This window comes from Oncorhynchus keta, unplaced genomic scaffold, assembly GCF_023373465.1.
Source record: "Oncorhynchus keta strain PuntledgeMale-10-30-2019 unplaced genomic scaffold, Oket_V2 Un_scaffold_5722_pilon_pilon, whole genome shotgun sequence".
In the NCBI taxonomy this organism is placed as follows: domain Eukaryota; kingdom Metazoa; phylum Chordata; class Actinopteri; order Salmoniformes; family Salmonidae; genus Oncorhynchus; species Oncorhynchus keta.
Genome location: NW_026290965.1, coordinates 236,473 through 256,962, shown reverse-complemented (window position 1 = coordinate 256,962; position 20,490 = coordinate 236,473). Strand labels below are relative to the sequence as shown.

The 20,490-nt window shown below is 46.5% G+C and overlaps 2 protein-coding genes across 14 annotated transcripts in view; both read left to right on the top strand.

Moving 5' to 3' along the window:
* gstcd (glutathione S-transferase, C-terminal domain containing) overlaps positions 1-8,335 on the top strand; it is a 77,857-nt gene extending 69,522 nt beyond the window's left edge. The window contains exons 13-14 of one of the 3 annotated variants that reach the window (XM_052517038.1): positions 777-895; positions 7,301-8,335. In XM_052517038.1, coding sequence (XP_052372998.1) covers positions 777-895; positions 7,301-7,399 — 218 coding nt within the window. In that variant the 3' untranslated portion in view covers positions 7,400-8,335. Of the gene's footprint in view, positions 1-776; positions 1,853-7,300 lie in introns of those variants that run through there. The other 2 variants (XM_052517037.1, XM_052517039.1) reach the window with 2 other exon arrangements.
* A 1,513-nt stretch (positions 8,336-9,848) lies between these two features.
* npnta (nephronectin a) overlaps positions 9,849-20,490 on the top strand; it is an 82,495-nt gene continuing 71,853 nt past the window's right edge. For 2 of the 11 annotated variants that reach the window (XM_052517053.1, XM_052517046.1), the window contains exon 1: positions 9,851-10,291. In XM_052517053.1, coding sequence (XP_052373013.1) covers positions 10,221-10,291 — 71 coding nt within the window. In that variant the 5' untranslated portion in view covers positions 9,851-10,220. Of the gene's footprint in view, positions 10,292-20,490 lie in introns of all 11 variants that reach the window. The other 9 variants (XM_052517048.1, XM_052517049.1, XM_052517051.1 and 6 more) reach the window with 7 other exon arrangements.

Below are 20,490 nucleotides of genomic sequence, written 5' to 3'. Positions count from 1 at the left end.
TTCTTGTGAATAATTAGTGAAGGTACTCCCCGTTGTGTTTTCACTTTGAACCGCCCTCGTACGTTCCCTACCTGACACTTCCTGTCATGGAATATTCCGCTGGCGGGGTGCTGCCGCCACCATGACACCCCTTCCTCAACCTCTCCTCAACTCACACTTACCGTCTTTGATCTTATTCCTTATTCCCAGAGCCTGTCAGATCTGAACGTCGGTCCGTCTGAGACTCTTGAGTGATGTAGACGCGTTTGTTGTCTGTCTGGGTCTGCTTCAGAGCCACTGAGCAGCGTAATGCAGTTAGTGGGCTTTTGCCTTTAAAGCAAGCTTTGATAGCCAGTGGAAGTGATCCCAAAGTACTAATCGGAAAGAAGAGAGTCGTTGGTACTGAAGAGGCCGGTCTAGGAAGCGTCTGCAGTAGAATGTTGAGAATGAGGGTCATATAAGGAAAGATGAACAGATCCTGGTGGAATGTCTTCATCTCTTATTCCGCCTCAATAAACTAAATGAAAGGCTGCTACTGTACAGAAGAGGCCTAAGGGTGTTATCCACAAAGGACTCACATTGTTTATCCGTAGTAATATGAAGGCAAATTCTTAGAATGATTAGAACAAAGACAATTCTACTGTGAGACGGGGAACCTTCTGTCAGCTGTTGTAGTTATGTACTGTGTCTCTACACTGCAATTCACCTCTTAGTTGCCAGTGTGTGGAATATAAAGGAACTCCATTATTGTTCAATCAGGGACATCATCACTGTGCTCTTTGACCCCTCTCCTCCAGGTAAACAGTGCATGGGCCTGGTGGACCTGGACCGCTCCTGGGCAGCAGAGACTCATGGGTACTCTGTCAGGGTGATGACCATGGAGCCAGACAGCTGCTCCCCCAAGAACAACATGCTGGTGGGTGTTGCTGGAGGCGGGGCTGGAGGGGACAACTATGCCACACAGTAAACCAGAGGCATGTTCAGTTGGCACCCAAAAGAAGGTTGAAAAACAAAAGGAACTACCTCGACTTGTCCAATAGGAAGACAGATTTACGTTTGTTGTAGCAAAATGGTTTGCTACGGTTTGCCCTAATGATCACGACCCAGGGTTGTGTTCAGTCGGGAGAAAACGTCTTGAAACCAAGTGAATCAGGGAGGGAGGGACTTGTAAGAAGGACATAGAACAGGACCTGACATACAGTCAGTTTCAAACTGAGAATACATCACTGTAAGGAAACAAAAAGCATCAGTCGCTGGACCAAGATACGAAGTCAAATCAATCATCTTGGAGGAGTTGAGGGATTTGTCTTGAGATCAGAGAAGAATGAATCACCCTGGTTGAATTGATGATGATGATATTTGACCTACAATCAAGAAAAAGCCCTTTAGACCCTTTTCCCTAATGATGATCTGGGGCAGGTGTCCCAAGTGTTTCATTCTCTTGGAATGGTTTTATGGGTATTGGAACTGAGCAATGTCTTTATTTTATCCCTTAAATGAGTTTTAATGAGCGGGCAATTATGTGGATATTGAATTAATAAACACACTGGAACTTGAGTATATTCCAAAAGTCTTGTACAATGTTTATTTTTAACCATTTACTTTGCTCTATTACTTCATCCACACCAGGGCTCGCAACTGTTGATTTGATATACATTTAGGTCACTGCATTATGTAGCTGGATTGATATTTTAGTTCTGTTTCAAACCTTAGTTCTGTTTCAAAAGTGTCTTAACTCATAAAGCCTGCTTCTTACCATTTCTATTTTCTATTTTTTGCTAAAACCATTCTTGTCTGCCCCAACAGGATTTACATGAAGTAAAATTAATGTTCCTACCTCAAACAGGGGAAAAATAAATGTATCATATTTCCACATGTCGTATTTTGCTAATTGTATGAATAGCGATTCTGTAATGGTGCTCGGCCGTCTCCCGTCTCTCCTCCTAACCAATAATCAGGTATTACAATAAGAAAAACGAAAGAAAACCTGCTCAAAAAATCAATCTGTCCTGCTTAGTTTTTTAAATGATTCATTCTAATCTGGAGGCCGTCCATGTGAGACATTCAATGCTTTTCTTTGTTCTATTTCATTTTGTATATAAAGGTTCAGAATTTGATCAAAGCCAGCATAACTCTCAAACAGGGCTCATGCAGCATTTACCATGATTCCTCAAGGATGGTTTTGCCTTGTGCTGAGTGCCAGTGAAAAAAGGCTGTATTTTGCATATCCTAATACATCAACAGCATCTATGAATATTTCATGAAGGCTTGGCTGTTGGAAAGGTCAGCGTGCTAGATGGAGTACACTCTGTTGCTTCTAGAGACTAGTAGAGGGAGAAACCACAAAAACCATTTGTTGTAATGATATATTATATATACACTCCCTAAAGCTGTTTATTCTCGCAGTTGGTAGTTTATATGTGATGTCCATGCCAGAGGAGGCTGGTGGGGGGAGCTGTAGAAGGACGGGCCTCATTGTAACAACTGAAATGGCATATATGGAACGGAGTCAAACGTGGTTCCCATATGTTTGATAACGTTCAATTTATTCCATTCCAACCATTACAATGAGCCCGTCCTCCTATAGCTCATTCCACCATCCTCCTCTGGTCCATGCACCTTATTCGTTGCGCCCGGGGCCTCTGCCTTACAGAATTCCTTGGAAGGGCTTGAGATGAGAACACGGAGGTACTAGAATGGAATCTCACCCAGCCTCATTGTTCCACTAAGGGTTCTGACACTACCAAGGCGTCCAATCTTCAGCTCCTCATCTGAATTCCGCAAGCAGAGTCAATCTATCCCGGGGTGAACGTCTAGAGACACTGCTCTCATCCAGGGGGATGGGATTCTTTCAAAGGGAAACGGCTCCTTCCCCTAACTGCTGCCCGACCTTCAGCGCCTGCAGCTCTGCCCAAGTGTGCATGACGGAAATGCATATAGGCAGCAAGAGAGAGTAGGGGGGAATGGCCAGGCTAATCGTGCATTAGGGAAGAATACTGAAGTGCCGAGCAGGTAGAGGCAACCGGCCTTAGCCAACTACGCTCATAAAGGAATGGAGTGTGTGCTGTCGGCTGTGTGTACGTGCGTGCATTTGCTCAGAGAGAGTGGTGTGTGTGTGTGTGTGTGTGTGTGTGTGTGTGTGTGTGTGTGTGTGTGTGTGTGTGTGTGTGTGTGTGTGTGTGTGTGTGTGTGTGTGTGTGTGTGTGTGTGTGTGTGTGTGTGTGTGTGTAAAGGTAAAAGCGAAGCTTGAGTTTATTCCACAGTTAATGAGCCTGCTGGGAGGATTTTGTTCCCGTTTCCAATCTATGTGTTTGTGTCCCTCTCTGCTTGGTGTAGGAGGGATGTATATTAATCATCATAGATCATTGTGTTCTAGTACAGCAGAGGTCCTGCCACCCTGGGGTTCGTTCAGGATCGTTAAAGTCCTGTAGGCGTTTTAAAAACGTTCCACACCGTTCAACATAACCGACAAGGTTGAGTAATTGGTTGCGAAAACGCTCTGTTTAAACTAAGTGGTCTTTTAGCAGTTTATTTTATTAACCACTGATTATTAACCATTTCCATTATAAACGTTCCCCTATTTCATTACACCCCATATTGTTTATGATAGAGAGTGGAACAGTTTATAGCTCCATATTTGGTCTGTTGATGTGAATTTCCCCCTATGACAAATACCAGGGCTTTATTTACGGTGTCCTTGGTTCTATTATTTGGCCTTGCTGGTCTGGCAGGCGTGTAGAGACTGAGGAGGAGGCAGGCACTGATATACAAGCTCCCGTTAAAATGGGCATGAAAGTAGTTCCAATCCAACCATGGCCATACAGGCTTTTATCTTTAGAGGATGAAACTCTAAAGTAACAAGTCCATATATTTTATTCTATGGAATGCAGGCCAGCACCAGTAATAACCTATTTAGGTGTGAGTTGTTGCTTTTCTAATAGAGACCAAACAAATCAGAAATTCTAGTGATTTACTTCATTGAAAGGGACCAATTGGGTTCAACGTAACCAGACTACACCACACTAGTTTTTTGTGGAGTTTATTCAGGGAGGCCTAGTGCCTCAGTGTCTTCCTGTATGCTAGAGCAAGGCAGAAGATTCATGACCTACTCAGGGACTGGGGAAATAGAGGGACAATTCCACCATGTATCAAAAATAGCTACGACAAATAAGTCCTGAGGTAGTCTGAAATCATTTTAAAACCTTCATGTCTTGGAACGTTTGGATGCGGACGGTGATATGTGTTAGTGATCTCCTGCTGAATGTAGCTGCACCTTTTCTACTATCAGTACGAGGTTCTTTTCTCATTGTAACATTTTATTTACTGATATGCCTTCTGGAAAAACAGACGCTACTAGTAACTGCATCACTGCTCAGAAGACGAGACAACTCTTCAATGAGAAACTGACAGATGAGTGTTCTCTCAAAGAGCGACAGTGGAACCTCAGCTGATTTAAAACCTGAACCACTCCCTCAACTAAAGAGCCAAATGCAGAGGGAAGCACTCTTTACGGACATATAAACATCTAGTCACAAGTGTATGTGGGAGAGAGTGGAGGACTAGTAATCAATGTGGAAATAGCAAGCTGATTGCATAATTTTTTCTATATATTGCCTCTGTCAAATCCTCTGATCTCCAAAAGTGCATATGGTGGTCAACACCCCTCAAACTCAACTCTGGAGCTCCAAGCCATTTCCACTGCCTTTGTTCCCCTTAATCAGGGACTGATTGAGACCTGGAACACCAGGTGTGTGGAGTTAATTATCAGGTAGAACAGAAAAGCAGCAGGGTCCAGACCTTGTAGGAGAGAGTGGAGTATCCCTGGTCTAGACTCTAGGGGTTGTTTTGGTATTGGGCCGTCCACTAACTGGACCCTATGGTTGAACCATCCACACAGACTCTCTGGGTTTGAATGACATGAACCATTTGTTTTGGTTACATGTTCAACAATGTTTCTGTGAATAACAGATCAAGTTATTACAACAGCTGACGGTACTTTCTATCTGGGTCATAGTCAAGAGATGTTCTGTAATGATATTGTAGCGAACGGCAGGGCATTGAAGAGAATCCAGGCCTCTGGTGTGAAATGAAGTCACCCTACGCATTGTGCCAATAGGTTTAACCCACTTTGTGGGAATTGTAACATGTCTCATAAAGCCATTTTACCTTCCCCAAACGTTGGGGCAGGGAAGCGGACCTGCGTCGCTGGTGTGAAAGGCAAACACCCTACATACACACTGCACCAATAGGGAAAATCCACTTTGTGGGAATTGTAATGTGGCTGAAAAAGCGAGGATCACTACAACATTGATATTGGATCAAAATGATGGTTTATTTCAAATAGAATTGCTTGGTAAAACATGTTCTCCTTCTCTCTAAATAATTTAAAACAGCTGCCCAGGCTATAATTCAACTAACAAGCAACAGTGATGATATGAAAAACAGTGGAGCAGCACCTGTGACTACAGATGACATAGTGGGATACGTAGACTTTGTTTAAACGGGCAGCCCAATTCTGCTCTTTTGCCCAATTATTGTCGAAACCTCTGATCTAGATACAAAAATGTACCATGGTGCTACAATGGTACTTTCATGTATACTATGGTATAGTCTGAATCATGGAAATGTACCATGTTTTTAGCCTTGAAATATGATGGTGCCACCAAGCACCTAAATAATCCCGTGGTATTTCATCATGTAGACAATGGATAATGGAAATACCATGGATTTAATCTGCATTATACATTCTACCATGGTAATGTACAACCATAATAGTACCATTGTGTTTTTTTCTTATACTACTATGGTACATTTTTGTAAGCGGTAATTGGTCAAAAGATACAGAAATCCTCCCAAGAAACATACTGCAGATTGGTGAAAAAAGATGCATATGTATGTGATTATATGGACATGATTGACACCCTGAAGACAATGGACAATATTGATCAGGAGATGCTTATGGCTCGCTTTGATGTTGAATCACTCTATACAAACATCCCCCACCAGGCAGGCCTAGAAGCTATGGAAACTCTGGCACACTGTCTTAGTCAACGACCCAGTGGCACACTGTCTTAGTCAATGACCCAGTGGCACACTGTCTTAGTCAATGACCCAGTGGCACACTGTCTTAGTCAACGACCCAGTGGTACACTGTCTTAGTCAACGACCCAGTGGTACACTGTCTTAGTCAACGACCCAGTGGTACACTGTCTTAGTCAACGACCCAGTGGTACACTGTCTTAGTCAACGACCCAGTGGTACACTCCCTTAGTCAACGACCCAGTGGTACACTCCCTTAGTCAACGACCCAGTGGTACACTGTCTTAGTCAACGACCCAGTGGTACACTGTCTTAGTCAACGACCCAGTGGTACACTCCCTTAGTCAGCGACCCAGTGGTACACTGTCTTAGTCAACGACCCAGTGGTACACTGTCTTAGTCAACGACCCAGTGGTACACTGTCTTAGTCAACGACCCAGTGGTACACTGTCTTAGTCAACGACCCAGTGGTACACTGTCTTAGTCAACGACCCAGTGGTACACTCCCTTAGTCAGCGACCCAGTGGTACACTCCCTTAGTCAACGACCCAGTGGTACACTCCCTTAGTCAACGACCCAGTGGTACACTCCCTTAGTCAGCGACCCAGTGGTACACTCCCTTAGTCAACGACCCAGTGGTACACTCCCTTAGTCAACGACCCAGTGGTACACTGTCTTAGTCAACGACCCAGTGGTACACTGTCTTAGTCAACGACCCAGTGGTACACTCCCTTAGTCAACGACCCAGTGGTACACTCCCTTAGTCAACGACCCAGTGGTACACTCCCTTAGTCAACGACCCAGTGGTACACTGTCTTAGTCAACGACCCAGTGGTACACTCCCTTAGTCAACGACCCAGTGGTACACTCCCTTAGTCAACGACCCAGTGGTACACTCCCTTAGTCAACGACCCAGTGGTACACTCCCTTAGTCAACGACCCAGTGGTACACTCCCTTAGTCAGCGACCCAGTGGTACACTCCCTTAGTCAACGACCCAGTGGTACACTCCCTTAGTCAACGACCCAGTGGTACACTCCCTAGCACTAACTGTATTGTTGAACTTGCTGAGATTATTCTGACTGAGAACTTTTTCATGTTTGAAAATGAAATGTTCATTCAACAAAAGGGAACTGCTGTGGGTCGTAAAGTGGCACCGAATGATGTCCATCTGTATGTGGGGTTGTTTGAGAATACTTGCTCTTTTCAGCCCTGACAGTCCATTCTTGGGCCAAATCAAGCTCTGGAAACACTTCATTGATTACACATCTCTTCTATTTCAGGGCACAGCAGAGGAACTTCATCAATCCCACTCCTTCATTAATACAAGCAGTGAGCAACAGCTTCCACCCGCGGAAACAGCTTCCACCCTACACCCCTGAAAAAGAGTCTCCTTTCTGCCAATACAGTGGCATATGCAGGATCTGTAGTACACAGAGTGACTATGACAAGCGTACTGTCTGGATGAGCGCTACAGACAACGGTGTTGCCCAGAGTATTTGCTGCACGACGCACTGGACAGTTACAAAAATATGACCCAGGATGACAGCCTCACTCCCAAACCTCCCCACCCCCCCTGACCAACAAGTCCTTTGCTTTCTTCAATACTCCTCACTTGGCTAACAGTTTGACCACATAAACACTGGTACATCTTGAGCACTGACCAGACCTTTGCAGGTTGTGGATCTTCCACCGGTGCCAAGTAGCACCTTATATATCAGAAGCTTCTACAGCCATGACATATTTTCTGGAATTTTCCAAGCTGTTTAACTTAGTCAACTTAGTGTATGTAATCTTCTTGCCCACATTGTGAGACAGTGGAATTGTGAGACAGTGAATTATAAGTGAAATAATCTGTCTGTAAACAATTCTATTATTCTACATTGTAGAAAATGTATAAAAACCTGTTTTGCCTTTGTCATTATGTGTTATTGTGTATAGATTGATGAGAGAATTTTTTTTTTTTTTAGAATAAGGCTGTAACAAAATGTGAAAAACATCAAGGGTTCTGAATATTTTCAGAATGCACTGTATATATTGGATTTTCTGTAACTACTACAGTGGAGGTAGGTATACAGGAGGTATACAGTGACCTATTTCAAAAACAACTTGTATCTACGGCCACTGCACGTAATGGTCATATTGACGGGTATTTCAAGCTTCCAACATAATACTTTTTACTGTTGCCTGAAAAGGTTCTGGATAGAACCAAGAAGGGTTCTATGCTTGCTTCATATATGGCACCCCGAAAGGTTCTCTCTCTATATATATCAACGCAACATGTAAAGTGTTGGTCCAATGTTTCATGAGCTGAAATAAATTGTGCCAGAAATGTTCCATACACACATAAAGCCTTTTTTCTCTCAAATTGCATCCCTGTTAGTGACCATTTCTCCTTTGCCAAGATCCACTTGACAGGTGTGGCATATTACACAGGTGCACCTTGTGCTGGGGACAGTAAAAGGCCACTCTAAAATGTGCAGTTTTGTCTCACAACACAATGCCACAGATGTCACAAGTTTTGAGGGAGCATGCAATTGGAATGATGACTGTAGGAATGTCCACCAGAGCTGTTGCCAGAGAATTGAATGCTCATTTCTCTACCATAAACTGCCTCCAACTTCGTTTTAGAGAATTTGGCAGTAGGTCCAACTTGCCTCACAACCGCAGACCACATGTAACCATGCCAGCCCAGGACCTCCACATCCGTCTTCTTCACCTGCAGGATCATCTGAGACCAGCCACCCAGACAGCTGATGAAACTGAGATGCATTCCTGTCTGTAATAAAGCCATTTTGTGGGTAAAAACTCATTCTGATTGGCTGGGCCCCTGTTCAGTCATGTGAAATCCATAGATCAGGGCCTAATGAATTGATTTCAATTGACTGATTTCCTTATATGAACTGTAACTCAGTAAAATCGTTGATATTGTTGCATGTTGCGTTTATAGTTCAGTATAGAAACTAAATTGGTTCCATATAAAACCCTATATGGAACACAAGGGTTCTATATGGAACCAATTTTGGTTCAGTGAAGAAGAACTCAATGGGGTCTGATCAAAAGACTACAAAAGGCTTCTAAGCAGAACCTTTTAGGGTTGCCTTATATGAAGCAACCAATAGAACACTTTTGGTTCTATCCAGAACCTTTTATTCTGAGTGTAGGTTTTAACTCGGCCGATCGTATACATATATAATCCTTTATAACTATATGTACCTCTGTGATTAATTATGATTGACTATGTACAAAAGTGAATTGAACTGTCTTCGTAAATACATTTATAATGTTGAGCCAAATATCTAGCCTGGGAGTTCAATTCAGGGATGATGTCACTGAAGGACGGGTGGATTTGCAGTGATTTATTATCTGAGACCTTTTTAACGTTTATCCGCTAAAGCACAATCTGTGTATTTCTGGGCAAATATGGTGATACTTTTGGGTTCCCTCGGAAGTTAGTCCTAAAGTACGTTTTGTACTGTAAATTCTGTACATGGTGTGTAGGCAGGAGGCTAGAACTCCTCATTACTGGGTGGGCGATGGTACTGCGTGTCTGAGCAGGCTATGCAATTAATTAAGCCATCCAAAGTATGCACAGCCAGTGCGTGAGTGCAACCTATATCACACATGGAAAGGCTCCCTCGTGAAAGAGATCCTGGTCTCAAGGGGACTCCCAAATTAATGAATAAATAGACCGTCGCTAATTTTCATTTTTATTTTATTTTTTTATCTGTGGATTTCCAGCCTACCACTGCGCAAAGTGGCACAGCACGATACCACGACCAAGTGTATTCACAACAGTCTTGCCGACGAGCAGTGCGCGCTCCGACTGCGCTGATGCGTTTTCATTGGGTAGCAGCCCAGTGAACTTGTGCGGAGAGACGGAGAGAGAAGGAACCTGCGGGGTCCATTTAACACCAGTAGAGTGCACTCCGCTCCATACGCGCTGGATCACTTCTCGAGGAAGAAACGGGCTGGTTTCTCCCCTGCCTTTGCTGCACCTCCGAAACATTTTAAAGGATCGGGATCCGTTTGAAGGACAACAGCGAATCTGCTCTCATGCCAGTGCGTGTTTAACGTTGTGAGGGAACAAATCTCCACTGTTTCGTTTCGTTTCGTTTTAACGATTGAACACTGCAGTGTACAGTCCGACGTTTCACTTGGATTTTAGGAGTTCAAGCGCGGTGTGCGCTCATTCCCCGAACCATGGAATTATGGATAAAGTTGATGGTGTTGTACGGTTTCTGTTTAGGGGCAAGTGCTGAGAATGACGGCAGGTAAGTGCACACATCTCCACATGTGGTTCAATAGGCTACAATTCATTATTTTTTGTTTAAAAAAAAACATTCTATCAATTATGTTGTTTTTGGAAGTGTTCAAATTGCGTTGGTGATTGTGGAATGTGGAGAAGGTGTTGCTCTCATAAACTCTGAGCGAGTTTTTAAAGAGGTTAATGTGACCACGGAGATGCTATTGATTCCTAATTCCATGAACGCGACTTCCACATAGTGAGCATATGAGTTTGCAATGCATAGACTGAAACGTTGCTGATGTGCTGAAATGATTCGGGCTGTAGTCGTAACTTGACGTACAGTGGAAGGAATAGACCTATACCATTGTAATCTTATTTTCATAAATAATAACATAGTTGTTTATCTGGAGTGAATGGTGTACTTATATATATATAAGAAATGAACATTAATATATGTTTGTAATGTTTTTGCTGATGCTTTTTGTTTGGCATTCTTTATGTGGATCTACTAGGTCTATGTTAGTACGTAGGCAGAATACCACAGAGTTTCTTAACCATCTTTGGTAATACACAGTGTTTCGCTGTTTAGGCCTACATTTGGAAAAACCGAGTAGCCAGCAGCCCACTTTCTTTGCAAAGTCAGTTGCTTGGATTTCCCTCTCAATGAGCTGATATCACGGTGACAGCACCTACCTTGCCGGGTGGTTCATGTCCAAACACGAATCCGGTGAAGTATTTGGAAAGGAGAAAAGTGCCCAATCTAAAGAATGTTCCTGAGATTTAAATCTACATCTACCTTATCTGGTGCAGCTGTCATTTTTTGTCTCTCTCCATAAAAGGAATGTTATACAGCTCTTAATAAGCAGTAATAAAAACATCATACTGACGAATTCCATTTTAGGTCATTGTATATAAAACGACCTGTATACTTTTTTCTACCTATATACACAGTAAGCCCTCTGGTATTCCAGATATGTATTCCTTCAGGATACGTTTTCAAGCTTGTTTATTAATAAGACAGGTTCACTTTCACTGGACTGGCTCCAATGCACTTGCCTTGCAGTATTCATCATCATAAAGGCTGTTTCCTTTGGGAGAGTGATACAGTAGACTGAGGAACTGGAGGCTAGGTTGCATCCTATATGGCACTCTATTCCCTGTGGAGTTCCCAATGGGCCCTGGTCCAAAGTAGGGCACTATATGGCACCCTATTCCCTGTGGAGTTCCCAATGGGCCCTGGTCCAAAGTAGTGCATTATATAGGCAATAGGGTGGCATTTCAGATTGGATCCTCAATCTGAGTGCTGGTCCTATGGTGCATTGAAGACAACCTTTATTCGGTATCTCCATAGGATAGAGTTTCAGGTCTCACACTATAATTGGATTAGACTCCGTACAAATAGCAATAGAGTGAGACAGAGTTGGAGAGTATTTCTAAGACGTGATATTACTCTAATAGTGATCGCAGTCGAGCATTTTAATTTGGTTTTTCACCCCCATTTATTGTTGTCAGACAGACTGAGCCCTAAGCACAATCCATCCCTCACCGATACCTTACACAAATAAGGTTTCAGAGTCAATAGAATATTTCTTAGGGATTGATAGCGCTGAACTTTCCTACCTGTCTGTCGTTAAACACTGGTTGGGGCGTGTGTGTGTGTGTGAAGGTGAGAGTGTGTAAGTGATTGTATGTGTTTGTGGATGTTTACTCCAGGTTCTTGGTCACAGTGTCTAATGTTAGGTAATGTTAATGTGTTGTGACAGGACCACGGTCCCAGTCTGGTGAGTTGTGCTGATATTTCCCCATGATGCCCTTCCCTGCCCAACCCATAATGGTCATTTACATTAAACGAGCAGCATACGTAATTAGAGTCACCCTCTGATGGAGCGCGGCTTGTCACGCGGGTCATTATTGGCCTATTTCCCCGGTTATAAACCTGGCCTGCTGACTTCAATCTAAATTCATAGGGAGAGGGTCCCGTGAGAACACTGTGGAGGAAAGTCATTTATTATCTGAACTAGCTGTTTGGAGGAGAGAGCTAATGGGCTAAGCTAGCAACTGAGGGGGGCGTCACCGCTCACCGGCCAGCCACAGCAAGGTCGTTTTGTCCTAGTGGTAAATTGGCTCAAAACAGGCCTGATTAATTACAGATTAACTATACCTGTAATTCCCTGTTGAGGGGTTTTCATTACTCATCAACATTGTTGTCAGTAATGTTTAGTCCAAGGATGAAAAATGGCGCTTGGCCAATCTTGTTGTGATGTGGTCTATAAGTGATTCTGTATTGTAATCAGGAAATGGGCTATCTGAGGTAAGGTCACAACACTTTGCCTCGATGAAAGACTACACATCAGATAACATTTAAAGGACTAGTTTGCTTTTTTTTTAAAGCCACAATCCTGAGTTTGTATGTCAGACCATTAATCAGACCATTGAACCGCTAGGATGAGATATTTTATCCTAGTTGGAGAAAATCCAGATTCCCGCTTTAAATAGCCACTACTCATGGAGGCTATTTCTCTATGATGATGTCGCCACATTGCTTTGCTCCAGACACAGCCAATACATTCCAATCCTCCTCTCCCCAAGTTGCTGCTCCAAACCATGTCCTCACTCTCCTTCCAAACATCCTTATTCTAACAACATTAGACCTTCAAAGATAGACAGACCTTATTTTATCCCCCAAGGTTGACGTTAAAATACCTGAATAAGTGTATACAGAGAGAGCAAGCCATTTTCCTGGACATTGGTCAAAGTAATTCAGCAGGACTAGTGAAAAAGGCTACATGTCAACCGGTGCTTACAGAAGTGTGTGGTACTAGTCGTTTTCAGAATAGAAGCAAACCACTTTCATGAACATTTATGAAGCGATGCGCTCTTTAACATGAGTGTGCTACTTGTCCTCAGGTATTTAGATTAAATGTGTATGCAAAGGTTGTGTGTGTGTGTGTGTGTGTGTGTGTGTGTGTGTGTGTGTGTGTGTGTGTGTGTGTGTGTGTGTGTGTGTGTGTGTGTGTGTGTGTGTGTGTGTGTGTGTGTGTGTGTGTGTGTGTGTGTGTGTGTGTGTGTGTGTGTGTGTGTGAGAGAGAGAGAGAGAGAGAGAGAGAGTGTGTGTGTCACTGTCAGGCAACATTGCAGCCATAGATTGTTATTATGACTCTCATCATTCTGAGGGACACTTTTAAGACAGATTATTATCATGCCATATAATAATGTCTCTTAGTGCCACTTAAGTGTCGGGTGCTGCTACATGAGCAATATGTCATCCTATTCATTGTCAAACAGCAGAGATTGGCCTATCTCACACACACACACACACACACACACACACACACACACACACACACACACACACACACACACACACACACACACACACACACACACACACACACACACACACACACACACACACACACACACACACACACACACACACACACACCCGGGGCTAGATGATGGACTAACATGGATCCTTTCCCCCAGCGTCTGTTGTGAAGAACCTGTCTAGTGGTTTGTTTTCCTGATGAGGCACCAATGGAATGCCAAACGTGATAATTCTGTGCTTCAGTTCCTTCACAGCTTACTGCAATGTAGTATTATTCATACACAGAAGGTCAGACATAGACATGGATAAAGAAGGATAAAGACATACATCTATCTGATCTGCCGTCAACGCAATTATTCTACAGCGCACCGTGTTCAGAATGATTACAGTAATAACACAATATGAATTTTACATGGAGAAGTTGATGGGACATCACTCCAACATACCGTAGTGTATAACTGACCTAGTCATAATTCAGTTCTACTTTGATAAATCGTGTTATAACAGCACAGTTGTGTGCATGATTCTGCCGTGTTCCAACAGCCGAGGGCTACGCTCAGTTTTATGACAGATGGAGGGAGAGAAAGAGATGGAGGGAGAGAAAGAGATGGAGGGAGAGCGTGGTATAGATGGAGGGAGAGAGTGGTAGAGATGGAGGGAGAGAGTGGTAGAGATGGAGGGAGAGAGTGGTAGAGATGGAGGGAGAGAGTGGTAGAGATGGAGGGAGAGAGTGGTATAGATGGAGGGATAGAGTGGTAGAGATGGAGGGAGAGAGTGGTAGAGATGGAGGGAGTGGTAGAGATGGAGGGAGAGAGTGGTATAGATGGAGGGATAGAGTGGTAGAGATGGAGGGAGAGAGTGGAGGGAGGGAGAGTGGTAGATGGATGGAGGAGAGAGAGTGGTAGAGATGGAGGAGAGAGTGGTAGAGATGGAGGGAGAGAGTGGTAGAGATGGAGGGAGAGAGTGGTAGAGATGGAGGGAGAGAGTGGTATAGATGGAGGAGTGGTAGAGATGGAGGGAGAGAGTGGTAGAGATGGAGGGAGAGAGTGGTAGAGATGGAGGGAGAGAGTGGTAGAGATGGAGGGAGAGAGTGGTAGAGATGGAGGGAGAGAGTGGTATAGATGGAGGGAGAGTGGTAGAGATGGAGGGAGAGAGTGGTAGAGATGGAGGGAGAGAGTGGTAGAGATGGAGGGAGAGAGTGGTAGAGATGGAGGGAGAGAGTGGTAGAGATGGAGGGATAGAGTGGTAGAGATGGAGGGAGAGAGTGGTAGAGATGGAGGGAGAGAGTGGTAGAGATGGAGGGAGAGAGTGGTAGAGATGGAGGGAGAGAGTGGTATAGATGGAGGGAGAGAGTGGTAGAGATGGAGGGAGAGAGTGGTAGAGATGGAGGGAGAGAGTGGTAGAGATGGAGGGAGAGAGTGGTAGAGATGGAGGGAGAGAGTGGTAGAGATGGAGGGAGAGAGTGGTAGAGATGGAGGGAGAGAGTGGTAGAGATGGAGGGAGAGAGTGGTAGAGATGGAGGGAGAGTGGTAGAGATGGAGGGAGAGAGTGGTAGAGATGGAGGGAGAGAGTGGTAGAGATGGAGGGAGAGAGTGGTAGAGATGGAGGGAGAGAGTGGTAGAGATGGAGGGAGAGAGAGTGGTAGAGATGGAGGGAGAGAGTGGTAGAGATGGAGGGAGAGAGTGGTAGAGATGGAGGGAGAGAGTGGTAGAGATGGAGGGAGAGAGAGATAGAGCTGGAGGGAGAGAGTGGTAGAGATGGAGGGAGAGAGTGGTAGAGATGGAGGGAGAGAGTGGTAGAGATGGAGGGAGAGATGGAGGGAGAGAGTGGTAGAGATGGAGGGAGAGAGTGGTAGAGATGGAGGGAGAGAGTGGTAGAGATGGAGGGAGAGAGTGGTAGAGATGGAGGGAGAGAGTGGTAGAGATGGAGGGATAGAGTGGTAGAGATGGAGGGAGAGAGTGGTAGAGATGGAGGGAGAGAGTGGTAGAGATGGAGGGAGAGAGTGGTAGAGATGGAGTGAGAGAGTGGTAGAGATGGAGTGAGAGAGTGGTAGAGATGGAGGGAGAGAGTGGTAGAGATGGAGGGAGAGAGTGGTAGAGATGGAGGGAGAGAGTGGTATAGATGGAGGGAGAGAGTGGTAGAGATGGAGGGAGAGAGTGGTAGAGATGGAGGGAGAGAGTGGTAGAGATGGAGGGAGAGAGTGGTAGAGATGGAGGAGAGAGTGGTAGAGATGGAGGGAGAGAGTGGTAGAGATGGAGGGAGAGAGTGGTAGAGATGGAGGGAGAGAGTGGTAGAGATGGAGGGAGAGAGTGGTAGAGATGGAGGGAGAGAGTGGTAGAGATGGAGGGAGAGAGTGGTAGAGATGGAGGGAGAGAGTGGTAGAGATGGAGGGAGAGAGTGGTAGAGATGGAGGGAGAGAGTGGTATAGATGGAGGGAGAGAGTGGTAGAGATGGAGGGAGAGAGTGGTAGAGATGGAGGGAGAGAGTGGTAGAGATGGAGGGAGAGAGTGGTAGAGATGGAGGATGGTAGAGGATGGAGGAGAGAGTGGTAGAGATGGAGGGAGAGAGTGGTAGAGATGGAGGGAGAGAGTGGTAGAGATGGAGGGAGAGAGTGGTAGAGATGGAGGGAGAGAGTGGTAGAGATGGAGGAGAGAGTGGTAGAGATGGAGGGAGAGAGTGGTAGAGATGGAGGGAGAGAGTGGTAGAGATGGAGGGAGAGAGTGGTAGAGATGGAGGGAGAGAGTGGTAGAGATGGAGGGAGAGAGTGGTAGAGATGGAGGGAGAGAGTGGTAGAGATGGAGGGAGAGAGTGGTAGAGATGGAGGGAGAGAGTGGTAGAGATGGAGGGAGAGAGTGGTAGAGATGGAGGGAGAGAGTGGTAGAGATGGAGGGAGAGAGTGGTAGAGATGGAGGGAGAGAGTGGTAGAGATGGAGGGAGAGAGTGGAGATGGAGAGAGAGTGGTAGAGATGGAGGAGAGAGTGGTAGAGATGGAGGGAGAGAGTGGTAGAGATGGAGGGAGAGAGTGGTAGAGATGGAGGGAGAGAGTGGTAGAGATGGAGGGAGAGAGTGAGAGATGGAGGGAGAGAGGGTAGAGATGGAGGGAGAGAGTGGTAGAGATGGAGGGAGAGAGTGGTAGAGATGGAGGGAGAGAGTGGTAGAGATGGAGGGAGAGAGTGGTAGAGATGGAGGGAGAGAGTGGTAGAGATGGAGGGAGAGAGTGGTAGAGATGGAGGGAGAGAGTGGTAGAGATGGAGGGAGAGATGGTAGAGATGGAGGGAGAGAGTGGTAGAGATGGAGGGAGAGAGTGGTAGAGATGGAGGGAGAGAGTGGTAGAGATGGAGGGAGAGAGTGGTAGAGATGGAGGGAGAGAGTGGTAGAGATGGAGGGAGAGAGTGGTAGAGATGGAGGGAGAGAGAGATGGTAGAGATGGAGGGAGAGAGTGGTAGAGATGGAGGGAGAGAGTGGTAGAGATGGAGGGAGAGAGTGGTAGAGATGGAGGGAGAGAGTGGTAGAGATGGAGGGAGAGAGTGGTAGAGATGGAGGGAGAGAGTGGTAGAGATGGAGGGAGAGAGTGGTAGAGATGGAGGGAGAGAGTGGTAGAGATGGAGGGAGAGAGGTGGATGGAGAGATGGGAGGGAGAGAGTGGTAGAGATGGAGGGAGAGAGTGGTAGAGATGGAGGGAGAGAGTGGTAGAGATGGAGGGAGAGAGTGGTAGAGATGGAGGGAGAGAGTGGTAGAGATGGAGGGAGAGAGTGGTAGAGATGGAGGGAGAGAGTGGTAGAGATGGAGGGAGAGAGTGGAGGGAGAGATGGTAGAGATGGAGGGAGAGAGTGGTAGAGATGGAGGGAGAGAGTGGTAGAGATGGAGGGAGAGAGTGGTAGAGATGGAGGGAGAGAGTGGTAGAGATGGAGGGAGAGAGTGGTAGAGATGGAGGGAGAGAGTGGTAGAGATGGAGGGAGGGTAGAGATGGAGGGAGAGAGTGGTAGAGATGGAGGGAGAGAGTGGTAGAGATGGAGGGAGAGAGTGGTAGAGATGGAGGGAGAGAGTGGTAGAGATGGAGGAGAGAGTGGTAGAGATGGAGGATGGAGAGAGAGTGGTAGAGATGGAGGGAGAGAGTGGTAGAGATGGAGGGAGAGAGTGGTAGAGATGGAGGGAGAGAGTGGTAGAGATGGAGGGAGAGAGAGGGTAGAGATGGAGGGAGAGAGTGGTAGAGATGGAGGGAGAGAGTGGTAGAGATGGAGGAGAGAGTGGTAGAGATGGAGGGAGAGAGTGGTAGAGATGGAGGGAGAGAGTGGTAGAGATGGAGGGAGAGAGTGGTAGAGATGGAGGGAGAGAGTGGTAGAGATGGAGGGAGAGAGTGGTAGAGATGGAGGGAGAGAGTGGTAGAGATGGAGGGAGAGAGTGGTAGAGATGGAGGGAGAGAGTGGTAGAGATGGAGGGATAGAGTGGTAGAGATGGAGGGAGAGAGTGGTAGAGATGGAGGGAGAGAGTGGTAGAGATGGAGGGAGAGAGTGGTAGAGATGGAGGGAGAGAGTGGTAGAGATGGAGGGAGAGAGTGGTAGAGATGGAGGGAGAGAGTGGTAGAGATGGAGGGAGAGAGTGGTATAGATGGAGGGAGAGAGTGGTAGAGATGGAGGGAGAGAGTGGTAGAGATGGAGGGAGAGAGTGGTAGAGATGGAGGGAGAGAGTGGTAGAGATGGAGGGAGAGAGTGGTAGAGATGGAGGGAGAGAGTGGTAGAGATGGAGGGAGAGAGTGGTAGAGATGGAGGGAGAGAGTGGTAGAGATGGAGGGAGAGAGTGGTAGAGATGGAGGGAGAGAGTGGTAGAGATGGAGGGAGAGAGTGGTAGAGATGGAGGGAGAGAGTGGTAGAGATGGAGGGAGAGAGTGGTAGAGATGGAGGAGAGAGTGGTAGAGATGGAGGGAGAGAGTGGTAGAGATGGAGGGAGAGAGTGGTAGAGATGGAGGGAGAGAGTGGTAGAGATGGAGGGAGAGAGTGGTAGAGATGGAGGGAGAGAGTGGTAGAGATGGAGGAGAGAGTGGTAGAGATGGAGGGAGAGAGTGGTAGAGATGGAGGGAGAGAGTGGTAGAGATGGAGGGAGAGAGTGGTAGAGATGGAGGGAGAGAGTGGTAGAGATGGAGGGAGAGAGTGGTAGAGATGGAGGGAGAGAGTGGTAGAGATGGAGGGAGAGAGTGGTAGAGATGGAGGGAGAGAGTGGTAGAGATGGAGGGAGAGAGTGGTAGAGATGGAGGGAGAGAGTGGTAGAGATGGAGGGAGAGAGTGGTAGAGATGGAGGGAGAGAGTGGTAGAGATGGAGGGAGAGAGTGGTAGAGATGGAGGGAGAGAGTGGTAGAGATGGAGGGAGAGAGTGGTAGAGATGGAGGGAGAGAGTGGTAGAGATGGAGGGAGAGAGTGGTAGAGATGGAGGGAGAGAGTGGTAGAGATGGAGGGAGAGAGTGGTAGAGATGGAGGAGAGAGTGGTAGAGATGGAGGGAGAGAGTGGTAGAGATGGAGGGAGAGAGTGGTAGAGATGGAGGGAGAGAGTGGTAGAGATGGAGGGAGAGAGTGGTAGAGATGGAGGGAGAGAGTGGTAGAGATGGAGGGAGAGAGTGGTAGAGATGGAGGAGAGAGTGGTAGAGATGGAGGGAGAGAGTGGTAGAGATGGAGGAGAGAGTGGTAGAGATGGAGGGAGAGAGTGGTAGAGATGGAGGGAGAGAGTGGTAGAGATGGAGGGAGAGAGTGGTAGAGATGGAGGGAGAGAGTGGTAGAGATGGAGGGAGAGAGTGGTAGAGATGGAGGGAGAGAGTGGTAGAGATGGAGGAGAGTGGTAGAGATGGAGGGAGAGAGTGGTAGAGATGGAGGGAGAGAGTGGTAGAGATGGAGGAGAGAGTGGTAGAGATGGAGGGAGAGAGTGGTAGAGATGGAGGGAGAGAGTGGTAGAGATGGAGGGAGAGAGTGGTAGAGATGGAGGGAGAGTGGTAGAGATGGAGGGAGAGAGTGGTAGAGATGGAGGGAGAGAGTGGTAGAGATGGAGGGAGAGAGTGGTAGAGATGGAGGGAGAGAGTGGTAGAGATGGAGGGAGAGAGTGGTAGAGATGGAGGGAGAGAGTGGTAGAGATGGAGGGAGAGAGTGGTAGAGATGGAGGGAGAGAGTGGTAGAGATGGAGGGAGAGAGTGGTAGAGATGGAGGGAGAGAGTGGTAGAGATGGAGGAGAGAGTGGTAGAGATGGAGGAGAGAGTGGTAGAGATGGAGGGAGAGAGTGGTAGAGATGGAGGAGAGAGTGGTAGAGATGGAGGAGAGAGTGGTAGAGATGGAGGGAGAGAGTGGTAGAGATGGAGGAGAGAGTGGTAGAGATGGAGGGAGAGATGGTAGAGATGGAGGGAGAGAGTGGTAGAGATGGAGGGAGAGAGTGGTAGAGATGGAGGGAGAGAGTGGTAGAGATGGAGGAAGAGTGGTAGAGATGGAGGGAGAGAGTGGTAGAGATGGAGGGAGAGAGTGGTAGAGATGGAGGGAGAGAGTGGTAGAGATGGAGGAGAGAGTGGTAGAGATGGAGGGAGAGAGTGGTATAGATGGAGGAGAGAGTGGTAGAGATGGAGGAAGAGTGGTAGAGATGGAGGGAGAGAGTGGTAGAGATGGAGGATAGAGTGGTATAGATGGAGGGAGAGAGTGGTAGAGATGGAGGGAGAGAGTGGTAGAGATGGAGGGAGAGAGTGGTAGAGATGGAGGATAGAGTGGTAGAGATGGAGGGATAGAGAGTGGTAGAGATGGAGGGTAGAGATGGAGGGAGTGGTAGAGATGGAGGGAGAGAGTGGTAGAGATGGAGGGAGAGAGTGGTAGAGATGGAGGGAGAGAGTGGTAGAGATGGAGGGAGAGAGTGGTAGAGATGGAGGGAGAGAG